At 44.3% G+C, this 21,246-nt stretch overlaps 1 protein-coding gene across 4 annotated transcripts; it reads right to left on the reverse strand.

Moving 5' to 3' along the window:
• Window positions 1-7,315: 7,315 nt before the first annotated feature.
• Window positions 7,316-17,346, reverse strand: LOC147445627 (protein STICHEL-like 4). Of its 4 annotated transcripts, XM_086525083.1 has the most exons (8): window positions 16,479-17,346; window positions 16,143-16,353; window positions 12,909-15,888; window positions 10,374-10,593; window positions 9,173-9,787; window positions 8,335-9,088; window positions 8,189-8,252; window positions 7,316-7,957 (listed from the first exon to the last, which is right to left on the reverse strand). In XM_086525083.1, the coding sequence occupies exons 3-8, from the start codon at window positions 14,958-14,960 to the stop codon at window positions 7,877-7,879; spliced, it is 3,786 nt and encodes a 1,261-aa protein (XP_086381209.1). In that variant the 5' UTR covers window positions 14,961-15,888; window positions 16,143-16,353; window positions 16,479-17,346; the 3' UTR covers window positions 7,316-7,876. The 4 variants fall into 4 exon arrangements, with proteins under 4 accessions (XP_086381209.1, XP_086381208.1, XP_086381207.1 ...); XM_086525082.1 differs by lacking the exon at window positions 16,143-16,353; XM_086525081.1 differs by having other exon boundaries at window positions 16,158-17,346.
• Window positions 17,347-21,246: the final 3,900 nt, after the last annotated feature.

The raw sequence follows: 21,246 nt of genomic DNA on the forward strand, positions 1-21,246 counted from the left end.
AATGCTCTTAAAGATGGTAAATCACGTGGTATTGATCGTCTTCCAAATGAATTTTTGAAGCTTTATAAAGACTTTCTAGTCCAACATCTCTTGTCCATATGGAATGAGGCGATTAGGATAGGATCTCTCTCCACCTCTATAATATTGGTGTTATTAGACTCGTTCATAAAAGGGGGGCTAAGGAGGACCTAGGGAATTGGAGGACTATCTCTTGTCTCACTTCTGTGTATAAAGTATTCTCATTGTCTCTTTCTAGAAGATTAAGTCCCATCATGCATCAGATAATCCTTCCTGAGCAAATGGGCTTTATAAAGGGGAGATTTATAATGGATGCCATAATTACTTGTGGGAAGCCATTGATTTTATTCAGAGTAGTGACCAGGACTTCAGTTTTTTCAAAATAGATTTTGATAATAAGGCTTATGATAGGATGGAATTGGACTTCATCTTTCAATCTCCTCATGATATTGGTTTTGGCAAATTTTTCATCAAATTCATTCAGAGATTATTTGGAAATGCGTATGCAAGCATATTTGTCAATGGTGATCTCTCATAGGCCTTTTCTCTAAAAAGATCAATCAAGCAGGGCTTCCCAATAGCCCCCCTCCTATATGTCATATGCTATGACTTTCTATTCTAGTTAGTGCAGGATGCTCTTTACAAAGGCCTAATGAAAGGCATCAAGATTCCTAGTGCATTTAAAGGATTGGTTTTATAGCAATTTGCAGATGATACAAATTCTCTAATGTCAAATGATAGAGATATTGTTGAGCACTTTTGGACTTGCTTGGACACTTTCTGCCTGGCCAGTGAATCTGTGATTAATCATTCCAAGACTAGCTTCAAAACCTCCAATTCCAAGTACTACAAGTCATCATAAATGTTGGCTGCATGGAAATCAGAGATGGGTAGGTCTTCAAACTTTTGGGCATCCCAATGGGGTTTAAAATCACCTTTGCTCAGAGATGGGAATAAGTTTCTCAGAGATGGGAATGGGTCCTTGATAAATTCAAACAGAAAATGAGAAAGTGGCAATGCCATCAGAATTTTCTATCATCAAGAGCTTTTGTACTTAACCACTATTTACTTCCCTCTCTTTTTTTTCATGTTGGTGTCCAGCCAAGTACCAACTGAATCAAGTTTTCTCCCTGGCAAGATCATTATGGGTAGGTGGCTTGGATCATCCAAAGAGATCTTAAGTCTCATGGGATATATATGTTGTCTTCCAAAGGAGAAAGGAGGGTTGGGCATTCTCAATCTAGAATATATCTCAATCAATATGGTAGCTAAATGGATATATAGAGTAGCAAACTCAGATGATTATTGGGCACTTCTTTTGAAAAAGAATGTGCATAAATTCAAGCTAAACAATTACAAAGCTTGGACCAACTTGCAATTTAGAGCTGTCCCCTGCCTCATGTATTCCCTATGGATCCAAACTGATGTGCAAAATGTGGAATGTGTGGATTACTGTCAAAGCAAGCTGGAAACCTTCCAAGGATTTCTTAATGAACCATATATCCTTTATGCTAGATTCTTTCTGGTTTGGTTCCTTTGCAGGTAAGGCTAAAGCCGGAGTCAACAGGAAGGCTCATAAATGTTTCAAGGCAGGTATCAAGGCATGGAAGGATGTAATAGAGAATGGGCAACTCAAATCTCCTCAATTTCTACAAAGGGACGTCCCCATTTCAGATGCAGATGCTCTATGGTGTCCCCAAAGAGCCAAACAGTGTATGGGCAAGATAAGGGTTCCAACCAAAGCAGTGAAAACCACTAGCAAAACCTCCTTCTTAGCATCTTAGATTTTCACTCAGTATAAACTCAGAGGATTGGTGGAAAACTCTCTCAAACAAAAGCTAAACAGAATTCGAAAACTAAGTTGGAGTTGTAAGCAATGGACATACCGCCTATGGGCTTACCTAGCTACTAATAAACATAGTACCCTACTAAGGCTCATTATGCATCAAGGTATTTGGACTACTAAAAGAGCACTCCTAAAAGAGCGCTCAAAGCTAGTATTGACAACGGTATGTGCAGCAGATGTAAACTTTGCTTAGAAGATTGTCCCCACTTATGGTTCAACTGCCTGAGGAACAAGGAGATCATCCTTCTCCTTCAAAAAGTTCTCTTCCATTCAGCCCTCAAAACCATGAATTACAGGGATTTGTGTTGGGTAACTGTAAGGGAATGGATATGCCTCTATGGAACATTTGGAGAGGGCATATATTGTGGTATATATGGATCCATAGAAATGCCTCAGTTTTTCAACACCCCTCTTCTCTTCCTCTAAGCCTACTCACCAGAGATTTGTTGCAGGCAGCCAATCCGTTGTGTAATAGGGCTAGAGATGTCTTTATGGAGAATGAATTTGTCTCTTATATCCAAAGAAAACTTAAGTGACAACAATGGCTCAAAGTGGTGCCTTGTTTTTTTTATGCCACTAGATTAAGAATGAAAGAGACAGAGTCTGTCTCTTTGACTTTTGTATTGGGGCTAACCCACCCTCTATCTGTGGGTTCCATGTATTGTTTTATTTTCCTGGTTGATCTAAATTCTACTCTTTCAAAAAAAAGAATCTTGAAAAAAATATTCCACAAATCCCGATTAGTGTGTAATTTATGGAGAGTATCACCCAATTCCACCCACCAATAAAGGCATCATGATCTTGTCACCAAGAGTCTTCATAATGAGGATCTTCTATTTCTTTCATCCAATAGAAAATTGGTGCAATTTTTTAAAAATAATCTTCCCTTTTTCATTAGCAAAAGGGAAGGCATCACTAAGGCCTTACCCTTCGCGATAGGCCAAAGAGAGTCAAACTTCTAAAATTTCCTTGTTGAAAAGCATTAAGAGGAAGTGTATATCATGTGTATGGATTAGGACTCCAAGCGTCAAGAGTCCAGATGCAAGTATGGAATCTAGACCATACACTGTTCAGGAAAATGTGTCTCAGTCTAATATTTTGTAGTTTTTTATTTTTAAAATGCCGGTGGAGGGCAAGTGCAAAAGGAGAAATTTCGCCTCAAAAAAGAGAGAAATAGTGTAAAAAATAGTTTAAAAACTATTTTTTTAAAATTTCCTCGTGGCAATGTCAAGGAAAGGAATTTTGTATGTTTGGGAAAATGGTTTTTCCCGAACACTGGGACCATGGTATAGAAATTTAGGAAAATTATTTTTTCCCGAATCCTAGAAAAGGTGGGCCGTGCAGCGTGTGGCTAGCTAGGCAGAGGACAAAAGCCCGTGAGGCGGGACCCGGCGGGTGGCTATCGCGGCTTGATAAAACAGGCAGTCGAGATTCTGGAACTGCAAGCGTCAAGGGCCCATCCTCCACGGTTTTAGTTTCTGGTTGGCGTTTATATGGCATTGATGCAGTAACGCGCGTCGCGCACGTCAATGAAGGCGGCACAAGCTTGCAGGCTGGCAGGGCCCGCCTGCTCTTTTTGAAAGCAAAGAAGAATGTTCAATATGCTGACAGATGTCCAATAGGCTCCCGCCGGCCGCCAGCCTAAGAGGGGATTCGCACGGGTGGGGGTTCACCCCAGCTCCTCCTGTATTAGTGATCACCGAGGAGGGATCAACGGGGTGAGCTTTATCGACGGGGCACGGGTGATTTGGACCATGGATCTCCTCGCAAAGGTACAATAGACGCGTGCAAGGTGGGTTGGAGAGGTTACTGCTCTATGGAGTGGGACGTCGGGGGTTCAACTGACATCCACGACGGTTACAACCATAAAAATTTTCTTTGATCAATCTCCATCAACTACGGATTAAACCTCCATCGTTGATCCCTTCACTTTTGGGCGTGCCACTTATGGTCGAGGACCCCAACCTGGTTGTAGTGATTTGGATTCGCACATGAGAGAGTACATTAGCGCATCCACACATCGAGCTAGAGGTGGTAAAGCGTGCGTCACCCCATTTGTACACTTCCGTCTGCAAAAAGGCTATCGCAATTTGAAGTGGTGTCATGTAGCTCCGAAATGAAGAATGCTTGGGTTAGGCAAAGTTAGACTTGCAAAGGCTTCATTGAGTAAATCCTTACAGATTAGATGATCGTAGAATTACCCCTCCCCAAGTCCACCACCTCTTGTGTTTTGTAATGAAGGCAAACAGATGGAAAGAGGTGTTGTAGACTCCCTCTCGGTTACGCACAGGCTCTGGGCGGTAGAAGAACTCCCACGTGGAAAGGGTAGTTGGCATGCGAACGCTCTTCGTCTTCTCAGTAGCATTATCAGCGAGGTTGGGCTGGGTTATCGAGGGTTGGGGTTGCACCCTCGTGTGGGGACATGCCCTGAAGCGAAAACGAATGGCAGTTTAGAATTCTCAATCCCCGTCATAAGGCCTCTGTCACACATGGCTGCATCATGACACTCTTTGACACCTCCTTTTTTTCAGGTCTATGAGCCAACATTGTCATTGATCGTGGACCATTCGATCGTTTTCTTTTTTGGCCTACATAAGGCCATAAGGGAAATTGAGGGTTTTCTGCGCAATTCTTGGACCATTGGATTGAATTGTTGGATGTTCTCCACCTAGCAATAAAGGGTCTTTGAACTTAAATGTGTGCAATTAGGACTCCCACTTATGGGGTGCACAGGTTATGGACCTACACGCCTCCTCCTCCCCTCGTTACTAATTGACACCTCCTTTTGGGAGGTGGGATCAATGGCTCACGATCACCAATTGATCGTGACCGGTGGATTGCCTATGGAATGCAAAAGATTCCCACTTTTTCAGATCCGAGGCTTGAACCCACTACCCTCTCCCCCACTAAATTGAATCTAACCACTAGGCTATCGCGCATTCATTGAAAGATGTGTGTGTGTGTGGTAAGTTTATAGATCACGACTTCGCAGAGAAGTTTACACCTAGTTCACACCGAGTTCACACCAAAATTGGTGTGGTGTGCAAACTTTCCTCAGTTCACATCAAGATCACACTTTGTTCATGTTGAGTTCACACCGAGTTGACACCAAATTCGGTGTGGTGCACATTCCTCCGGAGTTCACTCTTAGTTCACACGGCGATCGGACGTCCCAGATTGCACCCGCCTCGCGACGCCTACTGTGGGCCATTGAGCCCACCTCCCTAGAGAGGTGTCAATTAGTGACGAGGTCCTCCTCCTCCTCCTCTCTCTCTCCCTCCCTCCCTCCGTCATATGTAGGTTATGAGTCTTCACTCTTTTTTAAAAAAAGAAAACAAAAGAGGGAGGGAACGACCACTCGGCCTCAAGTATACACACATTGTTGTGGTAGCATTTTGAGTGGCGAAAGCCATTTTGGATGTTCCTCACAAAGGCTGTGAAAGTTGTGAGCGAACCAAGAGAGAGAAGGCAAAATACGAGGAGAGAGAGAGAGAGAGAGAGAGAGGCAAAGTTGAGCCAACTCTGCCACAATTAGAGGGAGTTGGAACTTTGATGGCTTTGTTTTTGCTAGGTGACAAAGGAGGCTAACGACAACTCAAGCCTGCCGTAGCCTTCATATGAATCCTTCCTTACAACTATGATAACACGAGCGATTTTTTATGTAGGGGAAATGGAAGCATGAAATTGAGTAGTTTCATCATGCATGCAATCCTAGTTCACTTCAGGTTTATTTTTTTCACACCATTAGAGGTCATATGCTAGTTCACTTGTGTCCCGTTTCATACCTACTTCACATTTGGCAGAGTGAGCATACACCGTCTTCTTACCTCGCCTTGCTTAACAAATGCGATTTTTATGTACACTGCAATTACCAACATAAGACAAAATTGATGACGGGTGGCGGGGGTTCTGGCGTGGGGTAGAACCCCCGCCACCCGTCTGGGGTTCTACACCAGACCCACGAATCTGCTCTCACCAGACCAAAAGTCTGTGAAACATGTTTGTTGACTTTAAGGCGGTTCACACCAAGCATTTTGAAGTCTCCACCTACAATGTGAGGAATCTCATTATTAGAGACATCCACACCCAAAAGCAAGCGGCAATGGAGCATTGGAGGAACACAAGCAATCCACTTTAATTGACATGGCAGCTGAAAACCTGGCCATGATCAGAGAAGCTACTCAACTTGTCATCATATCCATAAACCTTATGGAAGAGATTCAGGAATCCATTGACAATCAACCCTAGGTTCTCCCTGTATTTCCCCTCAATATCAACTTATGAGTTTGCCCTTTTGTAAACACACCACCCTACCTCAGCCCACTCCCCACTGCTCGGATTTAAAAGCCTTGTAATGTCCCTCTTTGTCGCATCGGTATCTGTTGTACATGTTTGGTTTCTCTGTTATTAGTTTCGATGGAAAGCCCATGACGGTGAGGATCACACCACCAACTTCCTCCCCATCAACGTGCACTGTCCATGCCACCAACTTCCTGAATCCTCATCATCTCATTGAACCCTTCAAATAGAGGCATGTGTCCACCAATTTTGAACCATCCAAAATCCTAGTTTTGTCATCTTATAGTGAGGGAGAAGTTAGAACCTATGAAGAGAGGGGATACGGCCTCCTCAAATTTTGCAGACAACGAAGCCATCCCACCTACTCTGGACCTTTTTAGCCTCGCCACAACAAGATCTTTGGAACTCACCATCCAACCAGCTCGAGGTCGAATTCGGTAGCTTCCTCTGTTCAAGGTGTCGCAAACAACAATCTTCGGAGATGTCTGCAAAATGAACAATGGGGTTTGGAAACATTTAAGGGCACCTTAGGGAATTTCAACAGATTTCAGGGGTATTTTGGTAGACATTCCCTCCTCAAAAAAATATGCTCTCTCTCTCTCTCTCTCTCTCTCTCTCTCTCTCTCTCACACACACACACACACACACAAGAGAGTACATCAATTCAAGTGGATAGCAAGCAGCAAAATCGTAAATTGCATCACCAAGTAATTAGTAGCGTCCACCCCTGGACATTATTAGGAGAGCAACCCATTGCAGCATTCTGAAAGGCCAATTTTTGAAGTATAAACTCCATTAAGACTATCTCAGCCCCTTCCCTCTCAGCAGTATGTGTCTGTGCGCACACAGAACAATCTATCCTTAATATGCTAACCACACACTCTAGAATACCTAAAACCTCAGCTCAATCAGCATGCCTTTTCAAGTCAACTCAGTAACAATCCCGTTAATTTGTTCTCCTGATGGACAAACAATCAAGTAAACAGCTATGTGCACCATGTTTTGTATAGGCTCTTGCAGTTGCAAAGAGCCCACAAGTGTAAGCTAGCAAGCCAAAGATATGTTACTTCATGTACAAACTTTAAGCAACAATCCCTCAAAGACTCTGAGAGTACACACTTCAAAATTCATACCCACAATCACCCAATAGCAAGACACAAACTGTTAACCTTCAATTCTGTGGTTGCAAATTGTTTCTTCTCCATCAAAAGCACTATGGCCCCTTAGTAATGTGGTTAGAATTCCGCAAATCCAAATAGTCGTTCCCTCTCTCTCACTGCTAAACTACACATACATGTACAAGATGAGGGCTCATGACAAGGGAAATTTCCCAAGCAATGCATTCCTCAGCTACCTCTTGCTGGCACCAGGTTATAAATGGGTCAAGCCCTTGAAACACACATCCATTTTTTAAGTACATGAATAAATGATTATTTTTGCTAGCCCCCATTAGATTTTAATGGTTTGTGGGAAGCATTTCAATTTTTGGGCTGTGTGTTGCAAAAGAATTTATATGCTGGCTAGTATGTAACTCTCTATATAGAAGCATCTACATTACCCCTCTAGGGCTAACAAAAATCGTCTCAAGGATTTCTTTTAAGTACGGCTTGCATCGTTCCCTTGCGTCTTCAACGAGTTTGCAAGCAAGAAAGTCCCTCAGCAAAAGAATATGAAACGGAAGGGTCTTCAACATTTGTGCTTCAGGAGATTCTGTTATGACTGCTCTGATTTGCCACAGGGGCATAGATTCATAAGAAAACCTGATTTTTTAGCACTCTCTTCAGATTGCTTACCCTGCATGAAACAGGTAGAGGCATGAGCAAGCATGAAAAGCTTAAGAAGAGATGAACACCGCCCATCAGCAAACATCGACACCAATCATCAGCCCCTACGCTACACTCACAACATTATGCATTCATGACCCACCCCCAAACACAGAACATACATATTCACATGCACATGTGCACATATAGCAGAAGTAAAGAACCATAACAGGGAAAACAACAGACACACAATGGTGACTACCTTCTCGAGGGCTTTGTCATTCAGCTTCCAGCACAAAAGCCCTCCTGATCTGGACTCTAGTCTTCTGCACATCCAGAAAAATACTTCGAATTAATGATACAATTGCAGAATTAAATTATTCATCATCCAGGGTCAATGTGACTTACAGGTTTTCTTCTTCTAGCCTGGCAGCCAATTCGCTTTCACGACCTTCATAGCCAACACTGTGCCTGAGGTGATGACTTGAGCCCTCGTTCATCCGATCAAACTCCACATCTCGGCTATACTCATCCACACTGCCCTCAGCCTGCTGGATCACAAAGCCAAGACTTACACGGTTTTTGCCCACACTATCCTGTCTAAACCCAGCACCCTCCTGATGATTCCTGCCGGCTTTTGAAGAGCTTCTTGTAAAGAAAACTCCATCTCGTGCACCTTGAACCCATGCATTTTCAAGTTTGTCTTCCAAGGGGTGACTTTCCAATGCTGCAGCTGGCAAGGCACGATTTTTCCCACCCTTGGCTGCATTGATTTCAAGAGCATGCTCTATATTCGAAGCATTCTGAGACTTCGAGAAATCTGGTGGTCCCCTAAACACTTCAAGAGATTGGCTTTTCTTACTATGCAGACTTCGAGATCTCATGTCAAGCTGCCCACTCTTCCCTAATGACATGCTGCTAGAGTAAGCTTTGCCATCACCAGAGCTCCAGGCAGGTTGCCACAAGCCACTTGACCCACTTGGCTGATCTCCAGATAGAGTTACTCTTCTTGGTTGCTCCGCTTCATGCAACGCACGCTGCACTTTCACATCTATTGGACACCCAAGTGTTGCTTGGAAAGCATGTGCTATACTTGTCCGTGACCGCTCAGCTCGCGAGCTGTTTTCAGGCTGGCTAAACTCTAGTATTGCAACTGCAAAACCTGGAAAGTTAAAAATAAAAAACCTCTCAAGTCAAAGCTGAAGAATATATGATTAACCCCCCAAGATAAAGAAAGGTCACATGCCTTTGCAAAGTGAAACAGAAAGAAGTTTCCCTTGTGTCTGTAAAAACTTCCTTAGGCTGCTCGAATGCACTGCATCAAGAACTCTTTGCCACAATTCCTCAAGCTCATATTCATTGGTCAGAGTGGTCTGCCAAGATGTCTTCTTGTCCACCTCACCAGACTTTGATGAGGACAATGTCTTGATAAGACCATTTTCAGTCACTAACTGTGACCCCCTTACCCTTAGCTTATGGTTTCTTGTTTTCTTCTGAGAAATGACCGAGAGTCGTTGCAAATCAGAGCTAGTGGCCTTAGGTGAACTCGACATGCCATTGGACAAGCCTTCAGTTGCCGAGCCAGATGCTGTCTGAGAAAGTCGCTGATGTTGGAGTTCTACCTGTCTTGAATACAAAGGATTGAGCTCCACTGTGACCTTTGCATTGTTAACTCCTGCTGGACTCTGGGTAAAACTTGTCTCCGCTGAGGAGCTTGGAAGTAGGTAAGATTGATCCGGAGCGAACTGAAGTAGTGCAGCTGTCAACCACGTTGTTCTATCTGAGGAAACCCTGAGCTGCTTCTCTGCTTCAGAAAGAGTTTTCAATGCTTGCCGCAGCCTCTCCATATCTTCCTTAGCTACTGCAGTAAGGTGAAACATTACTTTTAAATCAGAACAAGCTTGGTTGTTTGTAGTGAAAGCAGAATCTGAATATCTAAAACTTGTTACAATAATATATCTAGAAAAATTGAAGAAACTTCAATTATGAGGAATTGTGCCCATTATACATTCATAGTAGTCATCTGCAAGAGAGTACAACCATAGGTTTTCCATACGTCGGACTCAGCCGGGTACAGAGGAGCACAAAAGAATGCAGTGAAACACCATAGAAATTTTAGAATCTAGATCAATCATCATAGTACACGCCAATGACCATCATGAAGACATCTCATCGTAGACAGTAGATACTAGAGAAATGTAACTAGCACGTAGGCAAAGAGGAAAAAGGAGAGGCCAAAAAATGGAGCCTCAAGGAAATAACGTAGACTCTAACCAAGGGTAGAAGAAAGCCAAAAACCTGGGGGAAGTCCGAAAAATGCAACCATGGGAGTAAAATTCCCCAATCGGACACGTTCAGAAAAACCTATGAGTATAACGAAGAGCTCCAATGACTAGTTACGATTACTATACCCATGCACCCATCCCTGTTGCTATTAAAATACTCACAGTGTTTTCTTCTGAAAAATTTTCTCCTGTACCTCCCTTTTGGGATCTGATAACCGCCCGCAAGTAAACTTGTGATCAGACAAGCTAGTTGAGACATCAGATTTAGCGGCTCAACTCCGCCAACCATCAAATCCTTCAAGCTCCGGACAGTGTTCACGGTGTCTGCAGACAAAGCGAAATCTAGCAAGTCCACCAACTGTTCGTCAGAAACCAGTCCCATCTGCAAATAACAACACAGGACTGAGTCAGCCAAACAATAATTATCTTATAAGCCTGCTCTCTGTTGAGAGAGCTATACAAAAATGGCAAGATATCAAAATTCAAATTCTCATCGATGGTACATCCTAGTCTATAAGCACTTCTGTCCGTCAAAAATTTCCATCATTTTATCAGTACAAATTACCATTGCCACTTCTTGTTCATCTCAGCGGGTAGCCAATTAGTTTCCATATTTAGAACTCTTGACAAGAGCTTCAAGAAGTTTGCTTCTTTACTCTATCGACAATCAACAAGTCTGATATATTACATTTGGACGCCTTCACTTCGCATCGTCAAATAGCAATGGTCAAAATGCATACAAGGCATACAGAGAAAATATGCATGTCAATGAGACATTGACTCAAATGCTGAAATGTGAAGAATGATCATAGATTTTGAGGACATCTGCAGAAGATAAAGATCTCCGACTGGGCCACTTTGTTCCTCCAGTTCCTACGGCTTCCACAGTCATGAGGCCCTGTAGACCAGCCCTCCAGTTCCAGCATCCATGATAGTGCCCCAATTCACCTTTACCTCTTGGCCCCTGAAAGAGGATAGTTCCTTAAGTTTCCAAGTTCCTATAAACGGCCGTCATTGTAAAGCTTCTCTCTGTAAAAACTCACGCCACTATGCAGGAGAAAGAAACGTAAAGTTTACCATTATTAATTTTCCGTACCTCTTACCATGGAGAATGTGGAGTGAAACATCGACAAGCATAATCACTGAAAATTCATCACCAACTCTTACCATTTCAACACATTGAGTATGCACAAAAGGTCCAGCAATCAATCAGCCTTTCTACCACTGTTAGGATTGACAGTTTACATCTTTCTAAAATCCAGTTCGCCGTTTCGAACAAAACCCACAATCTCAAACATCTAGTGAAAGGACATCACATCAAGGGCACGATCGTGTGAACCTACGAGCTCCTTTGTTAATAGGAGATGAGCTTTCAACCAAGATCGTATTCTTGCCTTTGTGGGCAATAAGCTTTTATCACATATGAATTTTGATTTTGATTTAAGCATGAAGCATATGAATTTTGATTTTGACTTAAGGATGAAATGTCATACTACAACAGTCCCAAAGGGCTGAAGGGTCTACCCATCCCAAACAATCATCAAATATGAAACGTATTTGCCATTTGACACCCAGTGCACTTCCTTCTTTATTGCTACAAAGAGTATCTTGCTTTCCTCTTGAAGTGGCAATTCATTCCCACTTTAGGGCCTTGACAAACACCTGTATTGTCTTTTGAGCCATTTCTATCCAAGTTTTTCCATTTCCGGTCTTCAGCAACTACATAAGGCATTCTATTGTCTTAGAGGAAACTAAGTATCTGGAAGAACTTCGTAGAAATGAAAAGTTTCCGAAAACTGGTGCAGACTGATTACAAAACAAGCAAGGATAAGAAAGTCATCACAAATATAAACATTAAAAATGCTAGTAGCTAAGGAAAGATAGGAATGTAGTACTCCTCCCTAATTAACCCAATTCAGCCATTATGCCTCAAAGGCTCAATCATCAAAATATACAGTAGAGTGCAATCATGGTGACTATTACCCATGCGATCTATGCAAAACACATTAGAACTTGGCAAGTCTTTAAGGTAGACATTATTCTGCTATTAAACATCTCTTGACAAGGGTTCAATACTCCTTCTAAAGCGAGTACCTATTTTATCTGACAATGTAAGCGTCGTATCACTACCTTATACGATGTACAGAAGCCATACAAGTGAAAATCCATCATCTTTTTGAATAGGAACCCCATATAATTCTCCATTCCCATAACTTATACTCTCAATGCTCTAGACAGGCCATCGTACAATCATACATAATAACCTAAAATGTAGACTCTGCTAAATGCAATGCTCTCCATTTCTGCATTCTCTGGATGGAATTGCATCATCACAAACTGTGTTGAACTTATACAAATCATAAATACATGCTCTTTGAAGCACATTATGCTTAAGACCCAAAAATTACACCAGACAATTCATGTTGTATGCCTTACTCCTTGGACAACGGTGTTTTATTAAAAGCAAAGCAAATAGCCTTGTTGTCTGAGGCTAATAAATATAAATTCTCACCCAGTTATAGTTTTTTCACCCCATCGTTAAAAACATTGTCAAACGCATGAAAACTTTGTCATCAAAAGTATTGTCACTGCAAAAGCCAAGTACAGAAACTTCATATGTGTGACAAAACCTAAACAAATCCAGACCTCCTATGCTAAGATCAGTCAATTCACTTGGAATCTGTTTAGCGAGCATACCAGTTCTTGAACCATGGAAAGCGATATTTTCTGACCAAGAAGGCTGAGCTGGTCGAGCATCATTTCAGCATCTCGCAACGAACCATCGCATGCTGAAGCAACTAGCTTCAAAGCCTCAGCATCCACTTCCAAACCCTCTTGACGAGCAATTATCTGCAGCCTATTCACAACATCATTCTCCTTGATCTTCGAAAAAATGAATTTCTGACATCTCGAGATAACTGCATGAGGCAACTGCTCCAAGCTGCTAGTGCACAACACAAAGACAACATTTTTGGGAGCTTCTTCCACAGCTTTCATGAACGCATTCCAAGAATGAGTTGAAAGAATATGACATTCATCCACAATAAACACTCTATAACGGAAGGAGACAGCTCTTGTCACTTCATGAATCATCTTTTTCATGCCTTTTGTACTCTGAAGCCCACCTGCTGTGAATTCTTTCAAAATAGAGGTTTTCCCAAACTTATGTGCTAAGCATTCTGAGCACGACCCACATGGCTTCAGTTTGTCAGCTGATGTACAGTTCAATGCTATTGCAAAAATCCTGGCACAAGAGGTTTTCCCTGTACCTTGAGGGCCATGAAAGATGTATAGAGATGCAATCCTTCCCTTCAAAAGGGCATTGGAGAGGGCTTGTGTAATCAGGCCCTGGCCAACAACTTCTTGGAACGATTTTGGTGCAAATTTCTCACTTAGACTGTGATGGCTGTTGTCATTGCTCAATAAGGACGGTCCTAAATGCCTCCTTTCTTTACTTCTAGGAAAAAGCAAAATAGACTCTGTTTGATCTCGTCCAGTGTGGTCACCTTGGCCGACTTCACTTGGACTGCCAATATCAGATTGGACACCATGCTCAAGCAGAGGAAAACTTTCTGAATCTGTATTCAATGAAGTGTCTGAAAACTCTGATGTCATGGGCATCGATTCCTCAGAGGAGCTGAGATGCCCTTTTGACAATACTTTTGCTAGCCTCCTTGTAAGATGATCAGATGGCCCACCCATTGCACTTCTTCCTGCAATATCAAGGAGATTCTTGCCCCGGGTATGGATTCTAGACCAGTTCCAAGGCATACCACATCCATTTTGGGATATTTCAGATATCTCAAGCTCATCAGCTTCTCCAGACATATTTGCACCAGCTCTGTCTATTAAGGTCAGAGTTCTCCAGTTCAGTCCTGCTTGGGAGGACATTGCACAGCCAGTCGCAGGAGTTAAACGCTCATGAACTCTACCTGTAAGAGCAGTATTCCTTCTCATGCTTCTGGTATCAAACTTAGAGTTACCTGTGGAGTCAGAATCAAAGGTTGACCTTTCTTTGTCACTGTCAACGCTGTCATCATCCTTGCTTAAAGAGTCATCTTTGGAACTTCCTTGATTATCACCAGCACTTTGCAACAGCAAGCTGGTAGATGCATTTTGATTTCCAGAATTGCGTTCCTTGATTGCATTTAAGAGTTCTGTAACTCCACTATTGGTATTCCAATTGTGCAAAATTGAGCCTTCATTCCTAAGCTCAGCCATGAACTGCAAATGGTCACCATCGTTTGATACGTGTGAGTCTTGATGTGGATAGGCATGTGTTGCCTGCAAATGTTTACCATCTCCGGGACTGATTTCAACCCAACCTTCTTGTTCACTGGACTCATCACCTTCATCAGGTACATCAGTGACACTATCGAGAGCCGCACTGGCCCCCAACTTGCTTGAAACTGATCCAACTCTCTCCAAAGTTTGAGAATGAGTGCTCTGAACTGAACGCTCATTTTTCCGACGGCCCCTTTCAAACTTTTGCACCAAAGACCCAGATTTCCATGAGGGACTAGTGGATGGATCTCTCAGGGAGCGAGACTTCTTGAGGGTAGATAGCTCTCTGATTAAAGAGACCTCAGAAGAGTTTCCTTGTTCAAGCTTCATTTTGGACTTCTGCATATGTGAGTGGTGTTTCAAGTGGATACAATTTGTCAAATGCAAGTGCTTTTTGAGGTGAATATGTGCCACCCTTTCACTTTTACTCCAAAGCTGAGAAGTCCTCCCAGTTCTTCTTATCATGACAACAGAGCAGCAGTATAGGCATGGGCAAGAGGCGGTCGCTCCAAATAGAGCGGGCAAAGCAACCAATACACACAACTGAGGAAAAGGGCATGCACATTACCACAGAGGGCACATCAGGTTTTCAATGTAGCTGAATGTTGTCCCCTAGTGTAAGGGTTCGCTTTGAGAAAAGCACAGCTGGTTTCATTTTTCCATCAATTGACGCATACATGGCAATAACTGAACTGAAAAAAAACCTGTAGGATTAAGTGGTATGCACACCCAGTGTATGTGATGAGCCATGCAGTGGCCTTGTTTGCATGCAAGCTTTGGGACAGGAATGCTTCCATTCTCATCGTGTTGAAGACTATCAGCAAGCTTCAGCATCCATGTGGTGGAGTTTCACTGTCCAAGAACGAGCCGCTGGAGGGAGAGAGTCCCAGCTCTGGACTCCGTTACAATTGGGAATTGCAGAAGAGCATCAGCTGAAGAGGGGACCTCAAACAGGTTCAAGGAGTACGAGAAGGATTGTTACAAGGGGCCAAGTGCATTGTTGAGGCTGCAAAAGCAAAAATGCTAGCTTATGTAGGGAATCTCTTGCTTTGGATACCGCCCAACAAGCAACAGTGTAAGGACAGTCGGCCACATATACAACATTTTGTTGCTCTGCCAAAGTCTTCCTCTCCTCCAGAAAAAGAAAAGAGGAGACCAAACGGCAGTTAAAGGAGCTTAGTTGATGATGAAGATAGGGAGGGAATAAGTAAAGTACGCACGCAAGCAGTACAATGATGGCGATCATACACAGTTTGCCGAAGAAGGACCTCCCTCCCTTCTTCCTTCTTGTAGGACCCCAAAAGCTAGCGCACTCTGCTTTGCCTTTCCTGTTGATGTCTTTGTGTGTACTCGGCTCAAAAGACGGCAATCCCCTCCCCGATTGAAATTCTGACTGATGCCCACAAGAAAACTCGTTATTGGGTCTCTCTCTCTCTCTCTCTCTCTCTCTCTCTCTCTCAATTACGAGATGACTAGCAATGTAACCTCCACAGGATCTCTCTGCTCTCTCTCTCTCTCTCTCTCTCTCTCTCTCTCTCTCTCTCTCTCTCAATTACGAGATGACTAGCAATGTAACCTCCAAGGATCTCTTTGCTCTCTCTCTCTCTCTCTCTCTCTCTGCCAGCTGCTGCCCACAAGAGTACTCACAAGAGCAATGGGTACCTAGAGCATATTATGGTGGAGGAAAAGCTGATGGACAATTCGGATTCCTCTCAACTCCAGTGAACATTTGGTGGGTGCTTGAATGAGATTCAGAATTGCAAGCGCACATACAACAGTGATTCGCCCAAAGTATTCAGCACTATGTGGGCGCAAATTTGTTGCGCATATTAAATATTACCCGATAAGGAAAGCAGGCCTGCATGCAGGTAATGCGAAGGAATAATGGAGTGCTCGATCATTGAAAGCAGAGAAAGCGAAGCTGAAGGAAAGCAAGACTCCGGATCACCCTATGTAAGCTAGAGGAAGAGATAGAGTACTTACACGCAGAGAGAGCGATGGCGATACTCAGCTTCAGGCACAGCAAGGTGAAGAGGGGAGACAAGAGCTCATTCTTCCAAAAACGAATAAATGCACAAGGACAAGAGGATCCTCTACGGAGAGTGGATTAGAGCACGCAAAGGGAAACAGTAGCAAATCATCACAGTGGCCTGCATGAAAACAAGGAGCCGCAAGCGAGGAGAGAGGAAGACCAAAAAGACCCTAGGCGATACACACACAGAAGAGGGAAGAGGGTAGGTTCCCTAGGGAGGATCCACAAAGGGAGTCACAAATTACAGATTACGAAGAAGAACCCACTACAGGCGAGAAGCCTTTTCTACAGAAAAACAAGGCAATTTGTGTGCTGCCGCTCTGCTGCGTTTGTGGGCGTTTTGTGCTTTTTGCAAAACCCCAAAACCCTTTAGGCTGGGCCATGTGTATGTGTGTGTATTTTGTGTGTGTGTTGTAGAGTAGGAAGGACACAGACAGAGCGTGTGTGTAGGCGTGTGTGTGTGTATATACATCTTGCACAATGCATGAGTGTGTGTGAGCTGTGTGTTCGTTTACCATGTGTGTGTGTGTGTACATGTGTGCATTTGATACGTGTGTGTGTGTGTGTGTGTGTGTTTCCTTGCACGTCGGAACTCGTGCAGCTACAGTAGTGAAGAGCACTTGAAACCCACAACCCTGCACGCTTCAAAGTTTAATTAAAAGCGAGAGCCAAAACAGTTAAAAAGGCGTCGAAGCTCCGACTCTTTCTCCGCGAGGCACACGGCGGCGCTTCCTTATCTTGGGTGGCGTCTTCTTGGCTCAGCCGGCAGTTCTGCCTGCGTGACTCTCATGCCCAACGTGCCCCGTTCATTCCTAGGAAAACGTTCTCACAGGGAGGACACGGTTCCACAACATACAAAGCAAAACTTTTTAATGAGGTTTCCATTTTCTACTTAGGCTGGTGTCACACTGGGACGGAGGAGGGATGGTCGTGCTGATTTGGCGCGCTCTCATTGGTGCTCCAAAAAGTGAAAGATGGCCGTTGGGGTTTGTCAGAGGGGCGGCCTTCCCACCTCGGCCAACTTTCAACATGGGAGGGGGAGGCCATCTGCCAAAAGCTATGGCACGAGCGCACGGGATTGGGTTTGAACTCTGGTAGGCAGCGAGAAAACCAGTGGTCGTACCACTTGACCAAGGCGGATTCGCTACTGCCTCTACGCAGGTTTTTGGAGAAGGTCCAGTGTGACAGCAGCGATGGGCGACACCCTGCAAAAAGTGAGGGACGCCCGTCCCAGTGTGACACGGGCCTTAGGGTCTTTATTGACTCCCTATTTAAATAAACTAGCGTGCGTCGGTAGCCTCATTTGTATTGGATTGAAGTGAATCTGAGGGTAAGAGAAAACAAGAACCTAGAAAAGGGGCAAAGCAAAGCAACAGTTCTTGGGAGAAAAACTGTGAACGGGAGCGATGGTGGCTGGCGAGGAATAGGAGTATAGGGTTAATCTCTGCGCAGCGATGGTCTAGCCAGCCAACTCCCCCTCTGTACCTGCCCTTGAAGGGCAGGATGTTCTCCTCTTCATTCCCTCTGTGCCCCCCTTTCCCATCTCATGCAACAGCTTCCTCTAATGCCTGGGATGCCGCTAATCCTCTGCCTCACCGCCCGTCCCTTTTACTCTCCAACGTCCCCTCGGCCCACCTGGCCCCCATCGCCCCCCCCCCTCACGTTTTGTCGAGCATTGACCCTCTTATTACTAAGGTATTACCAGCAGAGCTCGCTGAGAAATTGGTGCAGGCCCTTTCTGCGCATCATCAACTTCTTCAAAGTAAAGCCCCTCCCACGGATGGCTCGGATCCCCACATACTCCCAGTAGGAGGACATCAAGAAGTTCCTGGAACTTCTCCCAGAGGAAGCGTATATATGCCCCCTCCGGATGTTCAACGTGGAGAAACCCAAGGAGATCCTCAATCAGGAGAAAGACAAACTCTTGAAGGTAAGCCTTCGATCCTTTTACCATCTTCTCAAGTCAGAAAGGTTGAAAGGGAGTTGGAAAGCAAGGCATTGGTAGGGCTCCTGGCTGGCCCGCGACCCCCTGTTGACCTACTCAAAGCCTGGGTCAAACAGCAATGGACATCTAGAGGATTGGAAGTCGAATCTATCCAATGTTTGCCAACGAACCATTTTCTCTTCGTGTTTAGGGAACCAAAAATGGCCTTCCAAGCCTTAAGTTATGGCTAGTGGGTCATCCGCAACTCCCCTTTGTGTTTGTTCAAGTGGAACAAGTCCTTTAACCCGGAGGTTTCTGGAGCTCGAAATTACCCGGTATGGGTGGAGTTCACTAATCTCCCCTTGCATCTGTATAGCCACCTTGGTCCCATCGCAAGCCAGCTAGGGAAAGTGATGGGAGGTCGCCCAAGGAATGATTTCTACAATCCTGCTTGGCATCCCCAGGTTCTGGTGGAGATGGATATCTCCAATCCCGATAAGCTCCCTCTTTCCATTGAAATCCGAATTGACGATGGGGAAGTGTTTGACCAACCCATCGAATACAAGTACCTTCCTGACACATGCTTCATGTGTGGCAAGAGGGGTCATTTTGTGAGGGCATGCCCCCTCAAATCCCCCCCTGCTGCCCCCCCGACCAGTCCTCAAGCACCGTCTAACCTAGCTCCCCAAAACCCTGAGCCTGCGCAGCCAGTCAACATTCAGAACCCAACCAAATCTCGAGCAAATCATGCTTCCAACAAGGCCAGCACATCCAAGAGGCAAGATCCCAAAGGCAAGGCTCCCAATCGATTTGCCATCTTGGCTAGACTCCATGAGTTCGTGTACTCTGACTCAAATGACTCAGGTGAGTTCATTCCCCTTACTCAAGCACAGGATCCTCCAACAACAACTCGACTTGAAGAAGAAGTCCATGCACTTGATAACCAGGCTCTTCTTGACCTCAACAAGGAGAATGTGCCAGCTGGAGAGACCGCCCTAGTTATTGTCTCAAATGAGCCAACCCCCATGAAAGTACTCAAGGATAATAAGCGTAGCCATGCCAGTGTGGCCCAGACCCCACCAAGGCATGCCAATAACAACAAAAACAAGAGGGTTACTAAATGAAGGTTTTATCTTGGAACGTAAAGGGCCTCTCAGACCCTAACAAAGTGAAAAGGATAGCTTCATGGGTTAGAAGTAATCCCTCAGACTTCCTGGTTCTTCAGAGGTCAAGACTACTGGTCAAAATCTGGCTTCAGCGTTGGAGGCCATTTCAAGTAAGCACTACTGGCTCCAGGACGTTCACTCTCATGGTTCAGGAGGCTATGTCCTAGAAGTCCCTGAAGAATACAGAACTTTCAACCTGGTGTTACCATATACATGTGGTAGTGATGTGTGTGAACACACTAGGACCGTCGGGGCATTTTTTCCTCTTTAGGAGGTTTTTTCCCCCGTGCATTGTATATACGCCCATCACTCTAGGGCTATCTATCTTCCCATTGCACACTAAGTAACACACTCTCTATTGTGTGCCTTGAGCTTCCTTCGTCTTCTCCAAGCTATGTGTGTTTCTCTGCAACCCTAATTCCAACAATTGGTATCAGAGCAGGTCACGTCCTCCCGGGCTTAGTCGCCAGCTGCTCCAGCACACGCTTGCTCACTTTCTCCAATTTCAGTGAACTTTGGCGAGCGTTCGCAGGTCGACAAAAATTGGGGCTCATTTCGGCCTCCCTTTCCACTACAGGCAGTACTGCACAGGCTATTTCGTCATTTTGTGCAGAATTTCTGTCAGTGTCGTTTTCTGCATAACAGGTGCCTTATAGTCTTCTACGGTTTGTGCTATATAGAACAGGTTGTTCCCGCTCCTTTTCTCCTATTTTCAGACAGTTTTCACATCAGGTGCAGCATTTACCATGGCTGACAACAACAACACAGATGTGTTCAAGATGTTTGCTGTTGAGGACAGGTTGGATGGGGACAACTACCCTATGTGGGCTTATATGATGCAACATGTTCTTGTGTCAAAGGGTGTCTGGAACATTGTGCAGGGCATTGATGTACGTCCTGGTTCTGAGGATGTAGGCGATGTTCAGGATGTTGCAGGTCTTGCTGCAAGGATTGCAGCTGTTAGAGTTGTTTTGCCTATGGCAGAACAAGCTCGTTGGGATGTTAAGGATGCGCAGGCTCATGCATTGATTGCGTTGTCTGTGAAGCGCACCATTGTTCCTCACATCCGTTCAGCAAAATCTGCAAAACAGGCTTGGGATATTCTAGCAGGTCTTTATGCAAGCCGCAGCTAAAATTGCTTTGATGCGTAAAGAGCTGGAGTCGAAGATTATGCATGAGGAAGATGATATGGACACTTTCCTTGCTAGTGTCAAGGATATCAATGAGCAACTTATTTCTGCAGGAGGTGAAGTTATTTCAGACAGCTCCCTTGTGCAAACTGTTCTTGATGCCTTACCAAATTCCTACCAGACTTTTGCTAGTACTTGGAGACTGATGACCCAAGGACATCCTGAAGTTGTCAAGTTTGATGCATTATGCACATTGCTGTTGCAAGAGTCACTTTCTAGAAAAAACAGGACTAGGCAGCGTGCAGTTGAACAGGCTTTTATTGCTTCTCAAAGAAAGGGTGGTAACAGTAATGCAGCCACTTCTTATGGTTCTGCTACGAGTGGCAAAAATTCTGTTCCTAATGCTTCTGCTGGCAGTACTTCGTTTGGAAATTCTGGTGATAAGGGCAAAAAGAAGATGCGTTGCCATTATTGTAAAGCTAATGATCACTTGATCAAG

Source organism: Adiantum capillus-veneris, chromosome 12, assembly GCF_014529385.1.
Source record: "Adiantum capillus-veneris isolate H3 chromosome 12, ASM1452938v2, whole genome shotgun sequence".
In the NCBI taxonomy this organism is placed as follows: domain Eukaryota; kingdom Viridiplantae; phylum Streptophyta; class Polypodiopsida; order Polypodiales; family Pteridaceae; genus Adiantum; species Adiantum capillus-veneris.